General features: G+C 41.9%; 1 protein-coding gene across 1 annotated transcript in view; it reads left to right on the top strand.

The window, feature by feature from the left end:
- LOC118075436 (cytosolic phospholipase A2 epsilon-like) overlaps window positions 1-26,593 on the top strand; it is a 36,111-nt gene extending 9,518 nt beyond the window's left edge. The window contains exons 8-21 of the mRNA XM_060283029.1: window positions 1,287-1,450; window positions 2,060-2,062; window positions 4,160-4,240; window positions 4,971-5,008; window positions 5,630-5,765; window positions 7,824-7,960; window positions 9,532-9,754; window positions 10,267-10,381; window positions 12,951-13,088; window positions 13,956-14,063; window positions 15,740-15,937; window positions 23,894-24,060; window positions 24,674-24,860; window positions 26,288-26,593. Of these exons, the coding sequence (XP_060139012.1) occupies window positions 1,287-1,450; window positions 2,060-2,062; window positions 4,160-4,240; window positions 4,971-5,008; window positions 5,630-5,765; window positions 7,824-7,960; window positions 9,532-9,754; window positions 10,267-10,381; window positions 12,951-13,088; window positions 13,956-14,063; window positions 15,740-15,937; window positions 23,894-24,060; window positions 24,674-24,860; window positions 26,288-26,520 (1,928 nt within the window). The 3' untranslated portion in view covers window positions 26,521-26,593. The remainder of the gene's footprint in view (window positions 1-1,286; window positions 1,451-2,059; window positions 2,063-4,159; window positions 4,241-4,970; window positions 5,009-5,629; window positions 5,766-7,823; window positions 7,961-9,531; window positions 9,755-10,266; window positions 10,382-12,950; window positions 13,089-13,955; window positions 14,064-15,739; window positions 15,938-23,893; window positions 24,061-24,673; window positions 24,861-26,287) is intronic.
- Window positions 26,594-27,381: the final 788 nt, after the last annotated feature.

The raw sequence follows: 27,381 nt of genomic DNA, 5'->3' as shown, positions 1-27,381 counted from the left end.
TTTCCGAATCACCTTCAAAGGTAGTCTGCGGGCACGTAGGGTCTCAGCTTGCATACCAGGTGGAGCCTGTAGACAGCTGCCCTGGACACAGAATTGACCTGTGCCTCCATGGACAGCTGTGAGTCCAAAATGACTCCCAGGCTGTGCACTTGGTCCTTCAGGGGCACAGTTACCCCATTCAGGACCAGGGAGTTCTCCACACCAGCCCACCCCCAAGAACAGTACTTCAACCTCAATCCGTTAGCCACCATTGATCCTCCAACCAGCTCCAGACACTCACACAGGACCTTCACTGCCCTCACTAGTTCCGATTTAAAAGAGAGGTAAAGCTGGGTATCATTCGCATATTGATGAACACCCAGCTCAAACCCTCTGATGATCTCTCCCAGTAGCTTCATGAAAACTACACCCCCCACCCCAGCTCTCCAAATGCTTCTTGGCAGGCTGGGTGGCTTTGAGCAAGTTGACTTGGCCTATCAGTTGTAAGGATAAACCAGAATTGCACAGGTATGTGTCAGGTGACCACCACCAGAGGTCAGCAGAGAGCCCAGCCGATCGTTGTCAGGGCTCTCAGACAGGGAAGACCCCAGCGAGATAGTGCAGGAGGAAAGGGATGCTGACGACTCAGAGCAGCCACAGGAGGTGTCGGGAGCATCAGAGCGCAACACCACGGGAGGGGAGGTTTCTGGGGAGAAGCAACTGAGCAGCTCAGGAGGGGAGGGAAATGTAGTCCCTCCATCCCCCCAGTTATGCAGGGGGGGGGGGAAGCACCGGGAGCAGAGGAAGAGTTTTAGGGCGCCAAGGATGCTTTGCTGGAGGAAGTCCCGCCGAGCAGCACTTCCGGATTCTGACTTGGACTGAATGGTCATGGACTTTTTTCTTCTTCTTCTCTCTCCCTCCCCCCCCCCCCGGTCATGGACTTTTTATCTCTTTCTTGTACATATGTATATATTAAAACTCTGTAAAAACAGCCACAGAGCTTGGAGCTTCTTACTCGTGCAAAGCACCCTGGCGCCCTGACAGTATGCTGCCCTGGTCTTGGTGGGAGGGCTTACAAATATTATAAATAAAAGTGTTTTTCTGTGCGGTGCTTTTTTCTGGGGGGATGCAGGGGTACGCATACCCCTAAACATTTTGTGAATCTAAGTTTGGCCTCATTGAGGGGCAGTATTTCTATATGAGTAGGAAAATGAGAGTACCCCTTAACATTTTTTTTAAAGAAAAAAAGCATTGCTTCTGTGTACTTTAATACTGAAGTTCTTTTGTGTTCTCTGCTCTGCACTCAGGAGAAGAATTCACCTTTACAGTGAAAGGATCCCTTGAGGATACTCAGAGCATTTTACTGGGCAATCGTTCTAGATATGCCCCACCAAACTCCACAGTGTTCCACTATGTCAAGTACTGTAACCCACACCTGGAAGTGGAATTTCCAAAGAAATGCTGCATTTGTGTAAGTAGTGGTCATCCATTTCAAACGCCAAGTTGAACACAACCGATAAAATCTACAGGCTGTGCTGGCCAGAGTACTTAGCACAAGTCAAGCAAATTGCGCGTTCTTTGCTTGTTTCACAATTTAGTTCTGCTTTTACAATTTGGTTTTTCTAAGGAATGTGAATTTTTTTTTTTTACAAGGACTAGGGGAATGGGAAGTTATGGATGACATTAGAAACCAGAAACTGAAATTAGGAGAGAGGCAATAGAAGCTATGGGAAATAGAGAGGGCACAACAGTGAATGCCCCACCAAAGACAGAAGCTGCACCCTATCCTGCAATGCCCAGCTCTGCATCTGGCAAAAATGTCACCTTCAGGTTACGTATTCTTAATTAGTTTTATGCAGTTATAATGAGGCCATAGTAGTTGGTTTAAAACAAACAAAGAAATGCAAAAGCTGGCCTTTTAAGAATAGAGCGGTAGACTCGTAATCTGGTGAACCGGGTTCGCATCTCCGCTCCTCCACATGCAGCTGCTGGGAGACCTTGGGCTAGTCACACTTCTTTGAAATCTCTCAGCCTCACTCACCTCACAGAGTGTTTGTTGTGGGGGAGGAAGGGAAAGGAGAATGTTAGCCGCTTTGAGACTCCTTCGGGTAGTGATAAAGCGGGATATCAAATCTAACCCAAACTCTTCTTAAGAGATTTACTGTGCAGGTGTCACACATTCAGACGTTTGGAATGCAGCGAACTCTACCTATGTATCAGGTGCTCCTGTATCAATTGCTTGTCAGTCAATGCAAAATGTTATGATCAGTTACTCTTGATCATGGAGATGGAAGAGAAATTCAATTCAGTGTGCGTTTAAGGAATCTACTTAATTTGTGGTTTCTGAAATAATACACAAAGCAAAACATAGTCATCCTGCAAAATGTATGCTTCTCTGAATTTTGCAATGCAGTTTTCGAGTCAAGTAATGCGTACCAAGAATGCATCTGCTAGGGTAAGATGTGCATACAAATGCATATATTAGTGAAAACAACATAGAAAAAGGCATTATATTAGGGGAAATGGCTTTGCAAAAATGTGTATACAGTGGTACCTTGGTTTGCGAACGCAATCCGTTCCGCGGAGGCGTTCGCTCACAAAGACATGCTTCTGCGCATGTGTGAAGCACCGATAGAGTGCTTCCGCGCATGCATGCGCTGTGCAGATCACATCTGTGCATCCAATGCTGCGGAACCCGGATGTAAACACTTCCGGGTCTGCGGCATTCGTAAACGGAGGCGTTCGTAAACAGAGGTAGGCGTAAACCGAGGTTCCACTGTATTAGGCAAAAATGCACTAACATGCTATTTTAAAAATGCAAACTGGTGAACTATTGAGAACTGAACTAAAGATGGGAATAGTGAGAAACAAAGAGAAACTGACATTGACAAACTCATCCATCCCTTGTCATGACCCATTAAAACGAATAGAAGTTAGTTGTCCTACTGCTTTTGATAGGACATAGTTACGAATATTTAGTAAAACTTTAACTACATTTGGGCCCTATTATCTCTGATAATAACAAACGATAACCCTCCAGGAAGCTGGCAATGATTCATTCTAGTGTGTCACCACATTGCTGGTAGGGCTTGTATTTTTATGCTGTGAACCGCCCTGAGATCTACAAAGGGCGGTATACAAAATGAATGAATGAATGAATGAAATCTCCACATGCGGTGGGAATGTACAAAAATCCAGCCTTTCTGGAATTTGGTATTTGAAGAAATTAATAAAACAATTGGAAGTTAAACCAGAATGAGCTTTTAAAAATATATTTCAAGGCACCAATCTGGATTTACATAGTAAAGAAGTAGTAAGCCACTTATTTATTAGTAAGCAACATAACCAGATGCTGGAGAGACCTTTTTGGCACAACATTGGACAATTGGTACAAAACAGTTTGGGAAATATCCCTCCTTGAGAGATTAACAAATAAACTATAGTTGACACGTGGGCAGATCGAGAAAGATGGCTTTACCCCAGTGTCGTTTAATTTCATAGTATATGCCAGTTTTCCAGAAAACCAACCCCCCCATTAGCATTTGACTCAATCTAGTTGACCTAAATTTAAAATTAAGCATAAATTAGTATCCTCACTTTGAACCCTGCTCTCATGTTCATCAATATGTCAACACTTTATATTGTTTCACTAATAACGTAAGAGGAAAAATGACTATTACTCATATTCAATCTAAGTACAATCACAAGGGCTCTTGACTAGGCATTTAGCTTGTCAACTCTGTTCTATCCTGTTTCCCCTTCAGTTTTGTTTAAACAAATTCATGAACTAAGAGCTTATACATTGAGCACTGATAATGAACCATATGTTGTAGATATAACTGCAAATTTATTATGCTATTTTTGTGATACACAAATGACACACAAAGACATAGTCTATTTATTTGTGTCATTCATTATTCCTATGATTCTTGTTTATGAAATCCAATAAAAAGTTATTTCAATAATAATAATAATAATAATAATAGAAATTAATGATGCAAATGGGGGAATTCTGCACAGAATTATGTAATTTAATTTGTGCTGTTTAAACAACATATCCATTACTAGTAATTCTGCTCTCTAGCCATTGCAGTAGGAGACAGGCAACTTTTAGGTAAGAAATATGCCTTTTGGTTTTAAAGACGTATTGTGTTGTGACCATTTGTTTTTCCTTCTTCAGTGTTCAGATAAAGGGCACACAAACTCCCTAACTTTGCCATTGCATCAGCTTCCCATAGGAGAGAGAGTGAAAATATCAAACGTGAGTCCTGATTGCAAACAATTTTATTTTGTTTTCTATGTGGGTTGTAGTCCAGAACATCTGGAGAGCACCTGGTCCGGGAAGGTTGATTGAAGATTTACATGGAGAAAATGTGGTTTAGTAATTTGCTTGTCTGGATTGTAGCTGACCGTTGATTCTTCCAGTGGTGAGATCTGTATGTGCTCAAACCTTTTATATGCATAGGACTCCCCATTATTTTTAATGGAGAGAGTTGATCCATCGGTCTGAAGTAATTTACATGCAGATTTGGCCTTCTGTTGAAATGAATGAAGCAGCCATTCTGCGTGCAGGGAGCCAGTGTAAGCTTGAAAGTAGTTCTGAGATAGGGGCAAAATGCAATGTACAAAGATGCAGCACATACACAGAGATGGACATTGTGGATGTTACAGGTTTGAAATCTGAAACATGTCAGAGAATGGATAAGCACTGAACCTGCATCTGTGGACTTATTCTTCATAACCTGACGTTAACTCCCTGAATGGTCTGTTGCATGAATGTTGTAAATTACTGGTTTATGCATTTTGTAAAGCATACTTCCTTTGTGTAAACCGAATTGATGGAGTCTGAGAGCAAGGAATTGCAAGACATCACATTAGGATGGTTCAACTTATTATTTATTATGATCATCAGACTGTACTAATAAAGGAGGAGAACAAAGAAAATTCCTTTGAAGATTATGGAAATCATAACTTTTTTATTTTTCTTATAGGACAAAGCATATGATGTATTTGTGACAGCAGAAAACTGGTAAGCATTTTTCTCCTTGCAATGACTTTGCAGTTCAATCTTTGCTTTCTTTGTTTTGTAATATAATTAAAAAAAATTGCAGCTTTCTGAAATTGCTTTAAAAGTAACCTTCCCTTCTGAGCACCCTTCTGTACTTGCCTTTTATAGGTATGAATGTAGTGCTAAAGCACTCTGTGTACGAATGGGGGAAGGCATGGGTTCAACTTCTGATGTTTCAAGCTAGAGCAGAGACAATTTTTCAAAATTTGACACAATTTCTCTTTTTGTCATTTGGATTTTGAACGCATTTAAAACAAACAAACTCAGATTTGAATCTAGGATTTTTACTTCGACCTTCTAGATTCTTTAAACTGGTTGGCAGCTCTTCATTGTTTTCAACTTTGGCAGTTTCCAAATACGAAATATTATAAACTCACCAATCAAATGTGAAATATTGTTCCAAGTTCTTTATCAACTGCTGTTAAATACTGCATACCTTTACATGTCAGCTATCAAATATTGCCAAATACAAATTGTTGACAGCAAACATTGGAGCGCTGGAATTTATTCAAATACTAATGCATATATTATGAGTACAGTATTCAGCTGCTCAGGTTTATGATATGAGTTTGTGTCATTTAGCCAGAATGACCTAGACATGCGCTTGGGATTTGATGTATGCCCAGAGGAGCAGGACTTCATTTGTAAGCGCAAGAAATATGTTGCTGCTGCTTTGAAAAGTGCTCTTAATCTTCAAGAAGATCTGCAGGATGATGAGGTATGTAAGATGAGAAGAGAAAACGGTGGCAAAGGGATTCATATATATCCATGCCACATGTTTATCCATGCATAATACTAATATATTTATTTATACCCCGCCCATCTGGCTGGGTTTCCCCAGCCGCTCTGGGAGGCTTCCAACAAAGATTAAAAGTACATTAAAACACCAGTCATTATAAACTTCCCTAAACAGGGCTGCCTTCAGATGTCTTCTAAACGTCAGATAGTTTTTATTTCCTTGACATCTGATGGGAGGGTGTTCCACAGGGCGGGCGCCACTACCGATAAGGTCTAATTCATGCATAATATCTTACACATTCATGTATACTGTTGTAACATAAAATAATTTTTCGCCTTACACATCTTTAAAGTTAATCCCTAGTGGGAGGAGGATGTGTGGAGTTCGATGGGCCCTGAAGGGAGAGCACTGGAAGTCTAAAGCTCCGCACACTGTGTGTAGTTATCCTGAGAGGAGGTGTATGGAGACAGAAAAAAGCGAGAAGCCTAGATTGTGTGAGCTGAAGTTGATAAATGATTCCGTTAAGATTTGTTGGCCCTAGTGTGCATCATTGTACACTTGCCTATCTTGAACTGTATTCACCATTGAAACAAAAAATAAAAATAAAAAATCCTTCCAGTAGCCCCATAGAGACCAACTAAGTTTGTCATAGGTATGAGCTTTCGTGTGCATGCAGGTGTATCTGAAGAAGTGTGCATGCACACGAAAGCTCATACCTATGACAAACTTAGTTGGTCTCTAAGGTACTACAGGAAGCAAAATAAAAAAATTCCTTCAGTAGCACCTTAAAGACCAACTAAGGTTATATTTTGGTATGAGCTTTCGTGTGCATGCACACTTCTTCAGATACCTGAAGTATCTGAAGAAGTGTGCATGCACACGAAAGCTCATACCAAAATATAAACTTAGTTGGTCTTTAAGGTGCTACTGAAGGAATTTTTTTATTTTGCTTCGACTCAGACCAACACGGCTACCTACCTGTAACTAGTACTACAGGAAGGATTATTTAAATTTTTTTGTTTCGACTACGTCAGACCAACACGGCTACCTACCTATAACATGTATTCACCATTTGTACCACTAGCTCTTGGAAATCCCTTTCCACCACAGGACACATTTTCTATCTTATATTCCATAATGTAGAGCTTTCCTGCCTACCTACACCATGTGGTTCCCCCCCCCCTGTAGGGTACTGGTTCTCTTCACCAGCCTATGGTATTTTACAGTGTCTGCATCCTGGTTTGCCATAAGGCTGAACAACCCAGAATTCCTCTTAATCATTCTTCGTTCTGGCTCTGCTTGCAGCCAACCCGCTTATCCGTCTGCCTTCACTTTTTCTCTCTCTTCCTCCTTCTGTAAGATTATATTGGCTTGTCCTTTTTACTCCTTCAGCTTCTGTTCGCCTTCACTCATTCATTTTCTAGGACCCTCACTCCAACACTTCAGTGCCCTGCGTTTTGGGGACGCTGTTAGCATCTGTGTGATGCTCCACAGCTGTTTCCATCTCCCCCAACTCACCTGTGCTTTCATGCGAGCAAGCTGGGAAACAGACAACTTAGGAGGCAGCCCAAGCATCACCAGTTCCTGCACCTTCTATTTTGATGCCCGTTCACTAAAGGCCAAAATGAAGCATGGTGCTGAGCAAATGGAAATGGGGAGGGCATTCCATAGCCAAGGTACCAGAACCAAGACCAAGACCCACATTTCTCCTCGTTTTGTGATGCAGTTCTTCAACAAAAACTGTGTATCTTTGGCAAACTTGCGTATAAAGATGTGTACTGAAATGCTGGCAAATATGGTGAGAGCATTTTATTTAAATATATATATAAACGGAAATGTAGTGAACTCAATTTAAGACCGAGGAAAGCGAGAGAAACTGAAATTGATAGAATCTTCCATCCTTGATGAGGTTTTGGGATTTGTGATTAAGCTTTTTTTGTATAAAAAAAAGGGGGGGGGAGTGTGTGTGATTCTGCTCAGTCCTTCAATCTTCCCTCTTCTGCAAATTTGTGAATAATTGCTCTCAAATTTATTCAGGTTCCCATTGTGGCTGTGATGACAACAGCAGGTGGCGTAAGATCCATGACTGCGATGTACGGCAGCCTGTTAGCTCTCCAGAAGCAGAATCTCTTAGACTGTATTTCATACATTGCTGGTTTATCTGGCACAACATGGTAAGGAGAATATGGAGCAAAACTATTAGGGATGTATCCAGACCTGCTGAATTTTCCTACAACCTTCCGCCGTGGGGTAATTACATGAGATGACGGCACATTTTATGTTTATTCAGTTGTTGTTGTTGTTGTTGTTGCGTTCAACATCTATGGAAAACTTTGTACCACATGAAATAGAAGCAAACCTTTCTGCAGCTCCCCTGGATAGCCCCTGCCATTCCTCCTTTGTTTAGCATAACCGTCACTTTATAAAACAGAAAAATAAATTATGCTGAATTTGTGCAATTTTACCAAGGATTTTTTTTAAAAAAAGCACAAAATAAGCCTGGTGACTTCATGGTCCTGGAAACTGATTCAATGGAGCCAAGCCTTGTCATCATAACTACCTCCCCCTTTTCAGATTTATTAATGAACGGAAAATATACTCAGTGTGATTAGAAAAACAGAAATAAAAAACTGAGTCTGTAGTTCTAGGGAAATGAAGTACTGTATATATGCATTTCAAACATTGTCAGATGCTGAGACTAAACTGCATTCCCAGTCTTGATATGACCATAGGCAACCCTTTGGAAAAGCTTCCGACCTTAGCAACAACAACTTACATGGTTTAGGAAACTTTAGCAACTTTCAAATCAGTTAAGAGTCAGATTATTATTATTATTATTATTATTTGAGGAGAGTGTGGGTAACATGACCTTTGTTGCTGTTTGCATCAGATTTGCAAAATCCTTTGAACCAAACAGTGTTTCAATGAAAACTTGTTTTATACATGGAAGTGATGTGGAAACTTTTTATGAAAATTGGTGAGAATAATTTAACTGGTCCTTTGCTTCCCTGGATTGTTGATTGGGTGCAGATGTGTGATGAAATGGTCCTAACTGATTGGCAGGATGCTCTAGATGAGTTGCTCATCGAGTAGTCACATCAACTAGGCATAGACAGTTCAGTCTAATTCAAGTTCACATCACTTTCATATGTATTCATTTTAATTCCATTCTGCTCCATTCCTGTATTAATTTCCATTCCTGCCCCCATGAGAACTCCGAATAACATTTTAACCCAGATAAAAGACATACATACAGACAGTTGTGGGGTGGTTCTAGGCCTGCCTTTTGACATTTATTTTCTTCTTTTTAAAACAGGTGATGGCTTCTTCCGAGCGGATTGAAAATGGGGCTGCAAACACTCCTGAGAGCAAATGTCCCATTGCTCCAGGGGCATTTACAGTCTCATTTTCCATGTGCACAGTGGCAGATGCTGTGCTTTCCAACTGCTTGGAGTAGCTATTATTACCTTTTTCAAAAGTTGTGCCTTTTTAAAAAAGCACCCCCAGACCACCTCAAACAATTAGCTTTCTAAGGAAGGCCACATTCTGATCTACACAATAGTCCATGGGATGCAGATCAGGTGAGTTTGCCTTAGAATGTGGATGAAAAATAATAATCCTTGAACATCCCTAACTTGATTAGCTGCCAGTTGATAAGTGACTGTCTGTATTTGCCCAAAGTTCATGGCCAATTTCAATATTAGCTTCTTCTTCTCCTTCTCCTTTTAAAATTTATTTTCCTTAGGACTATGACAAATTTATATGAAGATGCCAATTGGTCGCAAAAAGATTTGGAAGCGCATATCAGTGATGCTCGGAAACACGTCATGAAAAACAAACTTTCCTGTTTTTCTCGGAGGCACTTAACATACTATGAAAAGGAAATCTGTCAGAGGCACCGAGATGGATATAAGCTATCTTTTATAGATCTCTGGGGGCTCATTATTGAATCCTTGTTTAATGATGAGGTATTGTATTCATACTTTTTGGGGGTGGGTGGGAAGCATAATGTGGGCTGGCATATTGGGAAAATATGAAACAAATCAAGCACAGAAAGGGGACAGGGTGTTTGCTATTATTTCTTTAATTTACATTGATAGCACACCCCATGCCCCATGCATTTGATCTGGAAGGTTGTGGGGGACCCAGAACAGATTTATGGGGTATGCTTGGAGAGGAGAGGTCAGGAAATCATAGAATTGTAAAGTTGTAGGGAACCCAAGAGTCATCTAGTCCACTCCCCTGCAATGCAGGCATCTCAGCTAAAAGCATCCCCCAATACTCTGGAGTAGTGTGTGAGGTGGTACTGGCAACTGCAGTGGGAAGGAGGAATTGGCAAACGTTGCCTCTCATACGGTAGGTAAGGAGCAAAGTCTGGGTCTGACCCAAGATGAAGATGCCAAGATGTATTGCGACAGGTTCTTTGTGAAATTTATTTGTGTCAATGTCTCTTCTGCTGACTGTTGTTTTTCCCAAACAGCCCAATCATCACAAGCTCTCAGATCAACGGCAGGCTGTGAATCTGGGTCAGAACCCACTTCCCATCTACCTTGCTCTCAATGTCAAAGAAAGATACAGCACTCTAGATTTTAAAGGTAGGGACAAAATTACGTGAGCTCGCTTCGAAGGCTGGGGGCCAGGGGAAGACTATTGGTTGACATTGTCCCACTAATACCGGTAGATACTAAATCTCCTGGCGATGGAGCAGCATAGATTGTGTGTTGTGTACATTTTTATACAGAATTATACCTTTGTTTCAAAATCCTAACAGAATTCTTGGATTTTGAGCATTTAATAAGTCCTGTCAGTCTTTGATACCACATTGAGTGCTCGTGAGTACTACTCATTCTCCCTCATTTTAGGCCTGTTCTATACTTGAAATGACACAACCTTGATGGCAGAAAGTGAGGAGGAATTAAAGAACCTTTTGATGAGGGTGAAAGAGGAGAGCGCAAAATATGGTCTGAAACTCAACATCAAAATAACTAAGATCATAGCCACTGGTCCCATTACCTCCTGGCAAGTAGAAGGGGAAGAAATGGAGGCAGTGAGAGATTTTACTTTCTTGGGCTCCATGATCACTGCAGATGGTGACAGCAGTCACGAAATTAAAAGACACCTGCTTGGATTTGGATTTGATATCCCGCTTTATCACTACCCAAAGGAGTCTCAAAGCGGCTAACATTCTCCTCTCCCTTCCTCCCCCACAACAAACACTCTGTGAGGTGAGTGGGGCTGAGAGACTTCAGAGAAGTGTGACTAGCCCAAGGTCACCCAGCAGCTGCATGTGGAGGAGCGGAGGCACAAACCTGGTTCCCCAGATTACAAGTCTACCGCTCTTAACCACTACACCACACTGGCTCTCCTACACCACACTGGCTCTCCTACACCACACTGGCTCTCGGGGAGAAAAAGGCTTCTCTTGGGAAAAAAGCAATGAGAAACCTGGACAGCATCTTAAAAAGCAGAGACATCACCTTGCCGACAAAGGTCCATATAGTTAAATAATAATAATAATAATAATAATAATAATAATAATAATAAATAATAATTTATTATTTATACCCCACCCATCTGGCTGGGTTTCCCCAGCCACTCTGGGTGGCTTCCAACAGTACAGTACAGCATCAGTTAAAGCTATGGTTTTCCCAGTAGTGATGTATGGAAGTGAGAGCTGGACCATAAAGAAGGCTGATCGCCAAAGACTTGATGCTTTTGAATTATGGTGCTGGAGGAGACTCTTGAGAGTCCCATGGACTGCAAGAAGATCAAACCTATCCATTCTTAAGGAAATCAGCCCTGAGTGCTCACTGGAAGGACAGATCGTGAAGCTGAGGCTCCAGTACTTTGGCCACCTCATGAGAAGAGAAGAATCCTTGGAAAAGACCCTGATGTTGGGAAAGATTGAGGGCACTAGGAGAAGGGGACAACAGAAGACAAGATGGTTGGACAGTGTTCTCGAAGCTACGAACATGAGTTTGACCAAACTGTGGGAGGCAGTGGAAGACAGGAGAGCCTGGTGTGCTCTGGTCCATGGGGTCACGAAGAGTCGGACACGACCAAATGACTAAACAACAACAACAACAACAACAACAACAACAACACCACTTGAAACAATAATCACATGGAAAGTGTTCCCATACACGTGATAGACCCAAGTACTGGCTTCCTTTGTAAATTACTCTTGTTGCACAGAGAGTTTCCACTTCACTGTCAGCTACAGATGAAGGTGACCCATTTAGGGAGGTGTAGTAACACATTATCCCTGCCATGTGTGAATGCTGCATGAATGCTGTGTGTGTGTGTGTAATTAAAATTAAAAAATTGTCTAGTAGCACCTGAAAGGTAAAGGGACCCCTGACCATTAGGCCCAGTCATGACCGATTCTGGGGTTGCGGCACTCATATCGCGTAATTGGCTGAGGGAGCCGGCGTACAGCTTCCAGGTCATGTGGCCAGCATGACAAAGCCGCTTCTGGCAAACCAGAGCAGCACATGGAAACGCTGTTTACCTTCCCGCTGTAGTGGTACCTATTTATCTCCTTGCACTTTGACATGCTTTCGAACTGCTAGGTTGGCAGGAGCTGGGACTGAGCAATGGGAGCTCACCCCGTCATGGGGATTCGAACCGCTGACCTTCTGATCAGCAAGCCCTAGGCTCAGTGGTTCAACCCACAGCGCCACCTGGGTCTTTGTGACTGAGATAGGGTGCTAATTCCACCTGGGTCCACCTATGGGTTTAAACCACATTCCACCTGTGGGTTTAAACCGCAGCGCCACCCGTGTCCAGTGGCACCTTAGAGACCAACTAAGTTTGTTCTGGGTATAAGCTTTTGTGTGCATGCACACTTTTTCAGATACACTGAAATGGAAGTCACCAGACCCTCATATATAGTGAGAGGGTGGGGAGGGGTATTACTCAGAAGGGTGGTGGCAATGGGTGATTGGCTTATAGGTGTAGAGTTTCTGTAAGAGGGATGGGGTGTTGTGATGTCCAAATCCATTGCAATGGTTAATTATGATTATCATAGAGAGGTAGAATGCAGGTTTTATTGCAATGTTCCCTCCAGTGTAATTATTACATCATTTATTTATTAGATTTCTTACCTGTCTTTCACAATAACTATACTGTACTTAACATTTATTTTTATATGGTTGTTTGCAGAGTGGGTGGAATTTACTCCCTATGAAGTAGGCTCCTTGAAATATGGAGCTTTCATTAATGCGGAACATTTTGGAAGTGAGTTCTACATGGGCCACTTGACAAAGAAGCTGCCGGAATCTGAACTCTGTTACATGCAAGGTGACTTGTTGTTATTATTATTTATGAAATTTGTATACCGCCCTTCATCCGCAGATCTCAGGGTGGTTCACAACATAAAAATACAATATAAAAGCACAAAATACAACATGCAGTATAATAGCACAAGATAAAAACAAGAACAAAAAAACACAAAGAAATAACCCCTCTCCCACAAATACATTTAACAGAGGTATAAAATGTTAATCAGCCAAAGGCCTGGTTAAAGAGGAACATTTTCGCGTGGCACCTAAAGGTGTATAATGAGGGCGCCAGCTGAACCTCCCTGGGGAGAGCATTCCACAAACAGGGAGCCAATACAAAAAAGGCCTGTTCTTGTGTTGCCACCCTCCGGACCTCTCATGGAGGAGGCACGCGAAGAAGGCCCTCAGATGATGAACACATATGGAGAGAGGGGGTCCATGAACACCTGAACAGAGATACCAACAAAATCTATACTGTTTTAGTTGCATGCATTTTGAAATTGACTCCTTACCACTCACACGGTTTTACTATATACTCCTCTTTCACACAATTCTGATGGGAATTAGAACTTTACTACAGGCTTTTTTCCAGCCGGAACTCAGTTCTGGCACCTCTCACCATTGCCATTATAAGAGAATAAGGGAGGCATTTGTGGTGAGTTCTGGCACCTTCTTTTCTAGAAAAATAGCACTGACCACAGGAAATAGTAAATACAGTAATTAGTAAAATATTAGTGAACATGACATCCATTTCAAAACAATAAATTAAAGGAAGAAATGCAACAGCCTCTTTACCTTCACCTGGAAATTACATCAAAGCTAATTAAAAATGTATCTAAATATCAAATGGTTTTTATTTTACTTTTGCATTTTCTACGCTTCTCAGGCATGTGGAGTAATATATATTCCCAAAGTTTGCTGGATGCATTGTATTTAGCTGACTGTTCAGAAGACTTCTGGCACAGGTGGACAAGAGACAGAGTGGTGGATATTGGTCAGTAGAACATCATTTCTTCTTTGGTTAATGTACCTTGGGCTCTGTCATGGGCCACGCAGCACTGTTGGGATCAAGCCTGGGTTGGCCGGCTCTGATGGAGGAGGAAGAAACAGGGATAGAGCTGAATTGGTGGAACATGGGTTGGAGGAGCGGGGTGGGAATCTCTCCTTTCCACTTCAGTCGCTTTGGAAGGGAGAGCAGGATGCTGGCTCTCTCTCTCTCTGACCTTCCTGCAGAGCAGAGAGCCTTAGTGGAGACTGGGGAAGACTTTGATCAGCTATGGCGGGAGCCTGAACAGGAGGGTGCAGTCTTGTTGCCTATAACCGGTCGCCACCTGCACAGATGGGAGAGCCTCAAATGACCACTCCATACCTCCTTTTAAAAACTTTGGGGGGGGGATGGGAAAGTTCATTGGGACACCTGCTCCGGAATTGTGACTCTAGAGCACTGTGTCTACTGCTGAGCCCATGCTTTTACCTGCTTAAATAAATATATCTTTCTTCCAAGTAAGACATTCTAGGAAGATCCACATCATACATTTAAAGTGCACACAACGGACATTTAAAGTGCACAACTTCCTTTCAAAGAATCTTGGGGACTGTGATAGGAGGCAATTCCTAGACGTTAAGGTCCCTTTGCCCTCCCCAATAAAATATTTGAGGGGACCGAGCCCCCACTAAGTTAATGGGCATTGGCCTTCAAATGGTACAGGTGAGCCCAGCCATGTGATTGATTATGCAGGGTGGGGCTTACCTGCCCCTTGCAATATTTTATTCATGTTGGCACCCCTGGGAACAGTAGTTTGTTAAGGGTACTGGGAATGGTCGGTCTGTGAGGAGGAAACTACATTTCCCATCAGGGCCGCCTCTAGGTAGAGCTCCGGTGGCGCAGTGCGCCAGGGCGCAGTGCCGGTAGGCTGGGCGCTGCGCTGCGCAGCTGCGCAGAAACCATGCTGCACCCTGTGAGGGTGGGGGCGCCGGAGCGATCTCTGCCCCTCAGTGCCAGGGCGCCCGACCTGCTCGAGACTGCCCTGTTTCCCGTGGTCTTTAGCAAACAGTTGGATCTTATAATTTATAGTTAAATGCCATGATTTATAGTTAAATGCCCAAAGCTAGTAAATTACTTTGGCCTATTTTGGATAATTAAAGCAGAGGATAATTTAGGGGAGTGGGACTGTATGACATAGAGGTTGCTTAAAAATGGATTGAATATTAAACAGGCTAAAATATAGCCCTAGCTGATTTTAAAGGCACACAGCAAAAACATGCCCTTTAAAACCTTAAGTATTGTTACTGTTAATAGTAGCAGCAGAAAAGAGGTAAAAAGGTAAAGGACCCCTGGGCAGTTAAGTCTGGTCAAAGGCGACTATGGGGTTGCAGCGCTCATCTCACTTTCAGGCCGAGGGAGCGCACAGAAACACCATTTACCTTCCTGTCGCAGTGGCACATATTTATCTACCACACTGGTGTGCTTCCGAACTGCTAGGTTGGCAGAAGCTGGGGCAGAGCAATGCGGATTCGAACCCCCGACCTTCTGATCAGCAATCCCAAGAGGCTCAGTGGTTTAGACCACAGTGCCACCTGCTCCGCCTAGTAGCAGCAGTAGCTTGTATTGGTACTACCAAGGTGCATTTTGAGTAAGGGATCTAAACAAAACTCTCTTGTGTTCCACAGAAGATGGTACTCTGCCCAGCATGCCTCGCCGGCCAGATGTGCAGCCAACACGCCTCTTCACCCCCAGCGGAAGCCTCACCGATGTGCTTAGAGATGTTGTAACAATGCGGCCAATTGTTGCACAATATCACAATTTCATGAGGGGCCTCCAAGTCAACGATAAATACTTGGAGAATGACAGGTTTTCAATGTGGAAAGGTAATTCCCTTGCACTCATTTACCTAGATCTCTTCCCCCTTTTTCTTTTCTTTTGTATTGGATATGTCTTATGATCCTCTCCCCACAGAAGCCTGTGCACACACAGCCAGCCATCCAATCCAGCTGGGGGAGGTGTTGCCAGGGGGGATTGGCCAGGTAGAAGGAGGTAATCATCCAGTGCACACAGCAGAAGGCGAGACATACCTGGGTAGCAGCCGACGGCTCCAGAGCTTTCCCACCCTCCACTCCCAAAATTAATGCTTACATTACAGGTTAACCCCTTTTTTCTTCCGCAGGCGTACACGCACGCAGGCGCTGCTACGACAAGGCCGCTGTTGAAGGGCCGGAAAGGACTTTCCCTGCATTGGCAGGTTTCTCCTTTCCCGTAGCAATTCGTCACACGTTTGGCGGGTGCAGGCCTGGGGCAGAATCCTCTAGTCATTTAGCAGAATGGGGGGGGCATGGGGGAGGTGACCCCCGCCCCCATTGTGGTGGTGATACCAGGGTTCCCATAAACGGGGTCTAGGGGGGAGGCATTGACCATATGCCCAGAGGTCGTCATTGCCCTCCCCCTCCAGCGACGGTGAAAAGGGGAGTGGGCTATCTGCTTGAACATATGTTCTCCAGAGCTAGCCCAACCCCCACATATGCTGGATAACCCGGAAATTACCCCGACCCCCGGCTGGGGGCTGGGAAGGATAAATGCCCAATGCCTGAGCCAAGGTCTCTCTACATCTGAATCTTAAAAAAGTTGTGACCAATTTTAATCCCATAGAACGTTGTCTGCTGTCGTTATTCCGCTCGGGGGCTGCCTGGGGTTTGGGGGGGTCTCCTCCTGACCGCGCAAAAGTTCCCTGATCAAGGGCCACATCCTTTTCATACAATCATAGAACATAGCTGCCAAGTTATCCCTTTTTTAAAGGGATTTTCCCTTATGCTGAATAGGCTTCCTCGCGAGAAAAGGGAAAACTTGGCAGCTATGTCATAGAATTGTAGAGTTGGTTGCGAGCGCCGGCGGCTGTGGGAGAGATTCCTCCCAGTCCTTTGAGGGGTTCTGGGGGGTCTGCAGAGCGCGCAGCCCCCCGAAACTTCGGATAGAGAGTTCCGAAGGCTTGGGGAACCCGGCAGTTGTCTTTTTTTTGCCTCCCTTCCCCCCGAAGAGCTCTAATAAGAGTCCGAGAGCGGGAAGGTGGAAGGCACGGCACAGCGGGTACAGCGCTTTCCCTTAAAGGAGAAGCTCCGTTTACTGGCGGCGGAACAGCAACCAATCTCCTTCAAAATCTACAATATCAACATGGAACCATCTGGCCATCGTGAGTAATGAATCTAAAAAGCTTTTAAAGTCTCTAATTTGGACGGATTTGGTCAAAGGGGAACCTAAAATTTATGGAGGTCGGGCTCTTCCCTCCCCCCTGTGGAAGATTGAAAGCAAAGACAGTCTCCGCAGCACTTTAACCATAAAGCTTTGTAACTTTATTTCTTGGACTTTGAACTATCTAAAAGAGAGCAGGGCTCTGGAAAATACCCTGCAGTGGACAGCAATATTTACATTTGAGATTGCTTGCTCAAACTGGAAGCGGGACTTCGTTCTGATCTCTCTAGCCGTTCGCCATTGTGACGGCACAAAAGAAATTTCCATATGAACTTCTGTTTACCCCTTGACAGGCTTTGATCTGCCTGCAACTTTCCTTGGAGGATTTAAGGATGTTTCCCCCCCCTATTTTATAGACTATGCGACGTATCGACTTTTGAGCTATAAAGTGACTGTGTGAAATATTGTTCCTTTGCCTTGTTCCTTTGTCTTGAATTATTTTAATGAGCCAGTTTCAGTTTCAACATACAGGCAAGCATACAGAGACTGTGTTATAAGTTAGCAGTTTGGAACTTTCATGCCAGCATTGACCTTGAAAAGACTGCCAGCTTCCACTTGTTTATACTATTTCACTGATAAAAAGACATCTGGACTACTGGCGGTGAAAGAGCTCTTACTGACTGACTTGAAGCAATCTATTGAGTGGAATTTTCCGCTGAACGGCTTGCTCTTTCACTAGACTGAATGGTTTATATTCTATTTTGTTGCTTTGATTAAAAGACATCTGAACTACTGGCTGAGACAGAGGGCTTAAGGCCTAAGTTGGGACTACTATCTGAGTGGAAATTTTTATTGAACTGTGTGCTTTGAGATTGGATTGATTGGAAGTATGGCTGGAACAGAGACTGGCAAAGAGACTGGCAAAGGAAAGAAAAAATCATCCATCTCTGCTACTTTGGAGGAGCAAATCTTAAGTGCTCTTGATCGAAATTCGAGAGAACAACAACGGACTACTGAGGAACTTCGAAAATTGCGGGAGGAAGTGGGTGCAATTTCTAAGGATATTGCGCAGGTGAGAGCACAGGTGACTGGTGTGGAGAAGAGACTGGACCATCTCGAGGAGGAAAAGGTACCTGACTTGGAGAAGCAAGCCTACAAGACCAAAGTGGACTTAGCTTTTGTACAACTACGTCAAAAAGAAGGGAATCTCAGGATAAGAGCGTTCCCAAATATTGAGAAGAGTGATTTGAAAGAGGCAATAATTGAAGAATTTGTGAAGGCCTGGAACCTATCAAAGGAAGAGCTAGAAGGACAAATGATAAAAGCATTTAGGTTTGGAGCAAAATCAAAAGGAGACAAGAAACTGATTAGTGATTGCTTGGTGTCATTTCAAACAAGAGAACAAAGAGATAGAATTCTGGGCCTACACTACGAGAAGACCTTAAAGGTGCAAGGAGCGCCAATAATAATTTTTAAAGACCTTCCAAAAATTTTTTTGGACCTGAGATCCCAATATTCGGATTTGGTAGCCATCTTGAAGAGACAAGGGATCAATTATAAGTGGGAATTGCCGGAGGGCTTGAATTTTCAATTTCAACAGAAAAAGATAAAGATCAGGTCAGAACAGCAGAAGAGAGAATTTCTTCAGCAACACGAGAGAGAGTTGTCAAGAGTTGGGTTAGCAACCTCCACCCCGGGCCAACCAGGACACCCGATTGAGTTGGATTCAGATTCCTTCTTGGGAGCAGGAGCTGCGGCAGCAATTTAGAGATGTCACTGAGGATTTTGTCGTGGAATTCGAATGGCTTGAATTTAAAACGGAAAAGGAATGAAGTTTACCATACCTTAGCAAAACAAAGATTGGACATAATATGCCTTCAGGAAACTCATATTACAAGAGCACATCAAAGACTTTTAAAGAATAATAAATTTGGAGAAGAATTTATCTCTTTGGATGATGTCAAAAAGAGAGGTGTGGTGATTTACGTGAAAGAAAAATTAAAGCCAAAGTTAATATTTAAAGATGAAGAAGGGAGATACGTAGCAGTGGAAATCTCATCGCAAGGCGAAAAATTGTTGATTCTGGGAGTTTATGCACCAAATGATGGAAAATCGGAGTTTTTTAAGAAATTACATATCAAACTCTTGGACTATTTGGATTACAAATTATGCTTAATGGGAGACATGAATGGAGTGGTCTCTACATTAATGGACAGATCACAAAGACAGTCTTGCACCAAAGAAGGAAGACTACCAAAGTCTTTCTTTGATTTGATTGAAAATTTTGATCTGATTGATACTTGGAGATTGAAAAATCCATTGGAAAAAGACCAGACTTTTTTCTCAAATTCTCAACAATCGTGGAGTCGTCTCGATTACATATGGATTACAAGAGAGTTAGGACCAAAAATAAACAATGTTGAGATCTGCCCAAGAACTTGCTCCGACCATAATGCTGTACTATTAGATCTAAGGGTATCTCTCCAGGGAACTTTCAGATGGAGAATGAATGATGCGTTAACAAGAAATGAGAAAGTAGTGGAGAAAGCCCAAAAAGTATTGAAAGATTATTTTGAGATAAATTTAAGGACTACAACGGAGAAAAAAATTGTATGGGATGCCAGCAAAGCTGTGATGAGAGGATTTCTAATTCAACAAAATGCTATAAAGAAAAAAGAAGCCAATGCAAATAAAGAAAAGATTCTAAATCAAATGAAAGAAAAAGAAAAGAAACTGAGGGAAAATCCTAAAAATCAACAGGTGCAGAAAGAAATTAAGGCATTGCAAGTTCAATTTTCTAAATTGATGAATCAAGAAATTGAATCTAAAATTAAATGGATGAAACAGAAATCCTTTGAGTCAGCAAATAAATGTGGAAAGTTACTGGCATGGCAATTGAAGAAGAGGCAGAAATTGAACACTATTGTAAGTTTAGTGCAAGATGGAAAGCATCTGGAGCACCCGACAGAGATACAAAAAGCTTTTCAGAAGTATTTTAAACAATTGTATAAACAGGAAAATCAAAATAAAGAGGAAGTGGAGCAATTCTTGGACAAATTTGGGCTGCATAAAATCCCAGAAGAGAACAAATCCCTACTGTCTCAACAGATATCAACGCAAGAAGTGGAATATGCTATACAACAAATGCAGTCGGGCAAGACCCCAGGACCGGATGGTTTGACAGATGCATATTATAAGACAATGAAAGATTGGTTAGTTCAACCTTTGAAGGATTTATGCAATGAAATTTTGAATGGAGGAGAGGCCCCTGAATCTTGGAAAGAGGCTTACATCACTCTGATACCAAAACCGGACACAGATAGAACGCAAGTTAAGAATTATCGCCCAATATCCCTACTTAATGTGGATTATAAAATATTTGCTAACATTTTAGCCTCCAGATTGAAAAAGGTTTTGAAAGACTTTATACATCAAGATCAAGCTGGCTTCCTTCCGGGGAGGCATTTGAAAGATAATATTAGGAATATAGTTGACATTTTGGAAATGCTGGAGCAGAAGATAAACAAAAAAGCCATTTTTATGTTTATAGATGCGGAAAAGGCGTTTGACAATATTTCTTGGCTATTTCTAAAAAGAAATTTAGAAAAAATGGGAACGGGCAATGGTTTTCTGAATGGAGTAAAAGCAATCTATTCAGAGCAAAAAGCTAAGATAATCGTGAATAATATGGTGTCAGATGAGATTAGAATTGAGAAAGGTACAAGACAAGGGTGCCCTCTCTCTCCTTTGCTTTTTATATCGGTCCTGGAAGTCCTGCTTGACAGGATTAGAAAAGATGATGAAATAAAAGGTGTAACTGTAGGGAAGAGACAATATAAACTTAAAGCCTTTGCGGATGATTTGGTGTTAACTTTACAAGATCCAGAGTCCAGTGTTCAGAGGGCTCTGGAAGTTATTCAAGAGTTTGGAAGGGTAGCAGGTTTCAAATTGAATAAATCCAAAACTAAAGTACTAGATAAAAATTTGAATAAGGAAGAGAGAGAGAAATTGCAAGAAACAACTGGTTTATCTTTTGTTAAAAAAGTGAAATACCTTGGAGTGTATATGACTGCAAAAAATTTAAATTTGTTTAAAGATAATTATGTGAAATTATGGAATGAAGTTAAGAAGGATTTAGAAACGTGGACCAACCTGAAATTGTCTTTATTGGGCCGTATAGCAACGATTAAGATGAATGTATTGCCAAAGATGTTGTTTTTATTTCAATCATTACCAATAATTGAAAAGCTGAGTTGTTTTAAAGAATGGCAAAAGGTGCTATCAAAATTTATATGGCAAGGGAAGAAGCCAAGAATCAAATATAAGATATTGACTGATGATAAACAAAGAGGAGGCTTCTCTCTACCTGATTTTAAAATTTATTATGAAGCAGCTGCCTTTTGCTGGTTGAAAGAGTGGTTTACATTGGAAAACGCTGATATTTTGGACTTAGAAGGTTATGATAATGTTCATGGTTGGCATGCATATGTGTGGTACGATAAGGTTAAGGCCCATGGAAGTTTTAAAAGGCACATTGTTAGAAATTCACTGTTCAAGGTTTGGTCCAGATATAAAGATTTATTAGAAAGAAAAACGCCAAATTGGCTCTCGCCTTTGGAGGCCAAGGTTCGCAAAAGATTAAATATGGAGACCAGTTGGTTAAAATATAGAGATTTGTTGATTCAAGATGGAGACCAATTTAAATTAAAAACATATGAGGAGTTGAAAGGTAAATTGGATGATTGGCTCCAATACCATCAGATAAATGAAGCGTTTAAAATGGATAGAGTAATTGGCTTTCAAATTGAGAGGTCAAAGGTGGAAACAGAATTGTTAGAACCTAAGACGAAAATACTCTCGAGAATGTATAAATTGCTGCTAGAATGGCATACAAAAGATGAACAAACTAAAAATGCTATGATTTTGTGGGCAAAGGATGTGGGACATAATATTATGATAGAGGATTGGGAAAAGTTGTGGAAGGAAAATATTAGATTTACTGCGTGTAGTTTATTAAAGGAGAATATAATGAAAATGATGTACAGATGGTACCTTACACCAGAAAAGCTAGCAAAGATTTACCACAACAATGACAATAAATGTTGGAAATGTAAGAAAGAAATAGGTTCATTTTACCACATGTGGTGGACATGTCCACTGGTGAATGACTTCTGGAATAAGATTTATAATGAACTTAAGAAAGTGCTAAAAGGCACATTGGTGAAGAGACCAGAGGCATTCCTAGTGGGCATTGTAGGGAAGGAGATTCCCAAGAGAAAGGTATCCTTTTTCATGTATGCCACTGCAGCTGCGAGACTGTTGATCGCTAAATACTGGAAGCAGCAAACGTTACCAACGATTGATGAATGGCAGATGAAGATGATGGAATTTATGGAATTGGCAGAGATGACCGGACGAATCCGCAACCAGGGAGAACAAGCAATTGAAGAAGAGTGGAAAGATTTTAAATTGTATTTAAAAAAATATGCTAAAGTAATATTTTAAGAATAGAAATTAAGCGGTAAATAAATCTGTGGATTAGGTAAAAGAGGTTATTTTAGAATAGAAAATAAGAATTTAGTATTAAAAGTGAATATTTAGAGGTAGAATTTGCTAAATTGGAAGTGTGTTTGAGAAACACAGGGACGGGAACCCGAGGAGGACCCAATATACACTGTGATAAAGATAAGTTATATAGTTTTCTATTTTTTCTTTTTTATTTTTTGGTTTTTTCTGTTTTTCCTGACTTTTGTATTTTTGCTTTTTTGTATATCCCCCATCCCTTCTAAACCTTTGTAAATCCCTTTTCTATTGTGAAAATCAATAAATATCTATTCAAAAAAAAAAATGGAAGGGATCCTGAGGGCATCCAACTCCCTCAATGCAGGAATCTCAACTAAAGCACCCATGACAGATGGCCATATAACCTCTGCTTAAAATGAAGGAGACTCCACAACCTCCCAAGGGAGTCCATTCCATTGTTGAACGGCTCTTACTATCAGAAAGTTCTTTCTGATGTTTATTTGGAATCTCCTTTCTTGTAACTTGAAGCCATTGGTTTGGGCCCTAGCCCCTGGAGTAGGTGAAAAGAAGCTTGCTTCATCTTCAGCTCTCTCCTTGCATTGTTTATTCTGTTATCACCAGGTTGGGCACGGTTTTCCTTTTGAGTGAAGGCAGAGGCAAAGTAGGTGTTGGGCAGTCCTGTCTTCTCTCCGCCACCCAATAGCATTTCTCTGTCTTCTCCACGCAGAAGACCTAATACTTGCAGTCCAATTGGACCAATTGCAGTCATTAACAGTCGTTAACAGTCATCAACAGGTTTACCACTCCTATCAGCCCATCACCCATTCCCATCACCCCCCCACCCTCTGACTATACATAAGGGTCTGGTGACTTCTGTTTCAGTGTATCTGAAGAAGTGTGCATGCACACGAAAGCTCATACCTATGACAAACTTAGTTGGTCTCTAAGGTGCTACTGGAAGGAATTTTTTTATTTTTATTATGAATAAGTAAATTAAGGCTGCACTGTAGTATCATTAACCTGTTAATGATACATAATTAATTGAGTCCTCCTGGTCTTTAATAACATATATGAGTTTTCTTTGCAACATTGCATATAAAGCTAAAGAATTTGCCTTTCAGATACTGTACTAGATAATTTCCCCAACAAGTTGAATGAAACACCGGAATATTTGGGACTGACAGACACAGCTTTTTTCATCAATACCAGCTGCCCACCGCTTCTGAGGCCAGAGAGGAAAGTGGACCTTATTTTGCATTTAAATTATAGTGGAGGATCACAGACATTGGTGAGAAGATTCTTTTTATTATCTTTAGCAACTTGACCATAACCATTTGTCTTTTCATTAATTTTTCTACTTCAAATATTAACAGAAGACTGGAAGAGCTTGAAAAAGAACTCGTCCTATGCCATATAGTTATTTGATGTAGTTTCACATTTGGTATCAAAATGGATTCTTTTTTCCTTTTTTCTGGGGGGCAGGCAGGGGGTCCCCATTTCTCCCTACCACCAAAGATGTAGCTTCAGCTTTTTTACACAGTCTTCTTACATGGGAAGTAATGTGGAGAAAGATGGCTTTGCTTTCTAATCCTCAGTATTTTCATTGAAAGAGAGTGTGAACAAGCAAAAGAGAAACAGCCCCTGGGAGAGGACAGTGGACGTCCTAGACAGACTGGACCTTGGACAATTATCATTGTTTCCTCCTCCTTCGTCACCATTTTATAGACTCATAGTGCTAGAAAATCTGATCCACCTACCTATGCCAAGACAAGAGTACTCATACCCCAAATATCCCTGATAAGTGCCACATCATCCTTCTAGTGCAACTACTAGCTTTTGAGAAAGGAAAGCTGTAACCATATCTCTTTGGGTTCTGATTTTGTTCATGTTTAACGCTCTAGCCATTGGATCTAGCTACAAAATACTATGCGGAGCAGGCCATTCCATTCCCCAAGGTTGTGCTGACAGATGAAGACAGGAAGCATCTCAAGGAATGCTACCTCTTTGACAAGGCAGAGAGTCCAAAGGCTCCCATATTGCTGTATTTTCCCCTGGTATGCGATACCTTCCAAAGATACAAAGCTCCTGGTGAGTAAAGAAGAGCAATAGTCTTCCTGAAGAGGACATGACTTTCTTATCTGCTTATTTTCATGACTGACACCATTAAAAATATATACATTATGGCTGGGATCAAAAGAGATAACATGTGCAGGAGAGAGCAACAAAGCTCTCTGTATACCCAGTCTTTCCCTTTTGGACAATGGCACTCTATGCTGCTCAAGTGAAAAGCCACTGCTCAATTTGAAAAGTGTGTTGTCACTTTGGCAGTAGCAAGCACTGCAGTGGAAACAAAAGAGAAGCTCTGGGTATGTGAGGTGCTGTCCTCCATCTTTGGGTCATGGACCCTGGGTTCTATGTAGCATCCCCACTTCAATCTGTCTTCTTTTGTTCCACTGGCTCGTCATCTTTTATCCCCAACCCAAGTCTCCTTCTAGCTTCTAGCCTTCAACATCTAGCCTCCAACCCATTCACTCAGCGCTTGTTGCGCTGCTGCGTTAAAAACCAAGATGAATGTGGCAGATGGAGATCTTCTCCCCTTTTATTATAAATACAAATATAGACCATAAACGCAATTGCCCAACCATCACAACCTCAAATTGGATTCAGTTACCTTCAAGATTTTCCTCATCTCATCCATTCTGACAGCGTGTTTTACCAAGATGAGGTTGTGTCAAATAGCCTGGGCAGCGATTTCTCCCCAGTTTCTCGCTGGAAGCTGAAGTGGCTGAGCAATTAACAGGCAGACGAATATGCTCATACTCTCCTCTCTGACTCCTTGAAAAGAATGTGAAGCTTGGCTGCTCTTGCGAGGCACTACACCCCCACCCCCACCCCTCAACTTAGTTCAATGTTCTAATTTCATTAGAAGTTATTGACCAGGAATGGGGGGCCTGTGGAGAACCAGTGTGGTGTAGTGGTTAAGAGTGGTAGACTTGTAATCTGGGGAACTGGGTTCACGTCTCCCCTCCTCCACATGCGTCTGCTGGGTGACCTTGGGCTAGTCACACTTCTTTGAAGTCTCTCAGCCTCACTCACCTCACAGAGTGTTTGTTGTGGAGGAGGAAGGGAAAGGAGAATGTTAGCCACTTTGAGACTCCTTCGGGTAGTGATAAAGCGGGATATCAAATCCAAACTCTTCTTCTTGTTGTTGTGGCTCTCCATATATTGTTGGACCCACCAGCCTCAGCCAACATGGTCAGTGGTCAGAATAGTGAGAGTTATAGCTCAACGGCATCTAGGGTGCCAGAGGTTCCCCAGCTCTGGTTTATCTAGGGGTGGCATTTTCTGAAAATCCTGATGTTGAGCTTATCCACCCCCCCCAATTCCTGTCTTTCTCCTTGATCTTGAAGCGAAGTGAGTTACTTATTTTACTGATTCTACTAAAATGGCAAAAAGAAAATTGCATATCATATGGATTATAACACACATTATTTCCTTCCATCTTGTTTCCATAGGTGTAGAACGCAGTCCTAGTGAGATGGAGGAAGGCCAAGTTGATGTCAGCAGTGAAGTATTAACCCCATTTGCTACTGGCATGCTGCAGTATTCAGAGGCTAATTTCAACAAGCTGTTAAATTTGACCAACTACAATATCCTCAATAATCAACATATGATTCTTCAGGCTCTGCATACAGCAGTGCAACGAAAGAAGCAGCAGAAGCAACAGTCTCTATTACTCTCTTCTTAACCCTCTCCAAACGTATTTTCTGCATTTTCTGCCACTGGCCAGTATTACAGAAATGGGAAGTTGCTAATTATTATTTGTGATTTATGTGCCCCAAGTGTACCAAGGTCTTTGTTATTTTGTTTGCATACAAATATCATAGAATCATAGAGTTGGAAGAGACCACAAGGGCCATCCAGTCCAACCCCCTGCCAAGCAGGAAACACCATCAAAGCATTCTTGACATATGGCTGTCAAGCCTCTGCTTAAAGACCTCCAAAGAAGGCGACTCCACCACACTCTTTGGTAGCAAATTCCACTGCCGAACAGCTCTTACTGTCAGGAAGTTCTTCCTAATGTTTAGGTGGAATCTTCTTTCTTGTAGTTTGAATCCATTGTTCCGTGTCCGCTTCTCTGGAGCAGCAGAAAACAACCTTTCTCCCTCCTCTATATGGCATCCTTTAATATATTTGAACATGGCTGTCATATCACCCCTTAACCTTCTCCTCTCCAGGCTAAACATGCCCAGCTCCCTAAGCCGTTCCTCATAAGGCATCGTTTCCAGACCTTTGAAATAGGGTAGGAAACAAATTGGGAGATAGTGACTGAGAGATATAGTGATCTGCTCACAACTGCTCACCAATGAGGGGCTGGAACACGGTCGTCTCAGGCTCAAGTCCAGCACTACAGAGGCTTTGCTAAAATATAGACCTGAGTTATATTGCCTCAGCAACCGAAGCTTAATGACAAAAGCAATTGACAAAATGCGAATATCTATAATAGGCCTCTAAGCTTCAGGTCTTAGGTTTTGTTCATAAATGCAGGATTGTCACTTGGTGATGGCAATATGAAGCAGCCATTACTGATCAAACAAACCAGAACAGA

The sequence above is a fragment of the Zootoca vivipara genome, chromosome 1, assembly GCF_963506605.1.
Source record: "Zootoca vivipara chromosome 1, rZooViv1.1, whole genome shotgun sequence".
NCBI lineage: Eukaryota > Metazoa > Chordata > Lepidosauria > Squamata > Lacertidae > Zootoca > Zootoca vivipara.
This window is presented reverse-complemented; position numbering and strand designations above follow the sequence as displayed.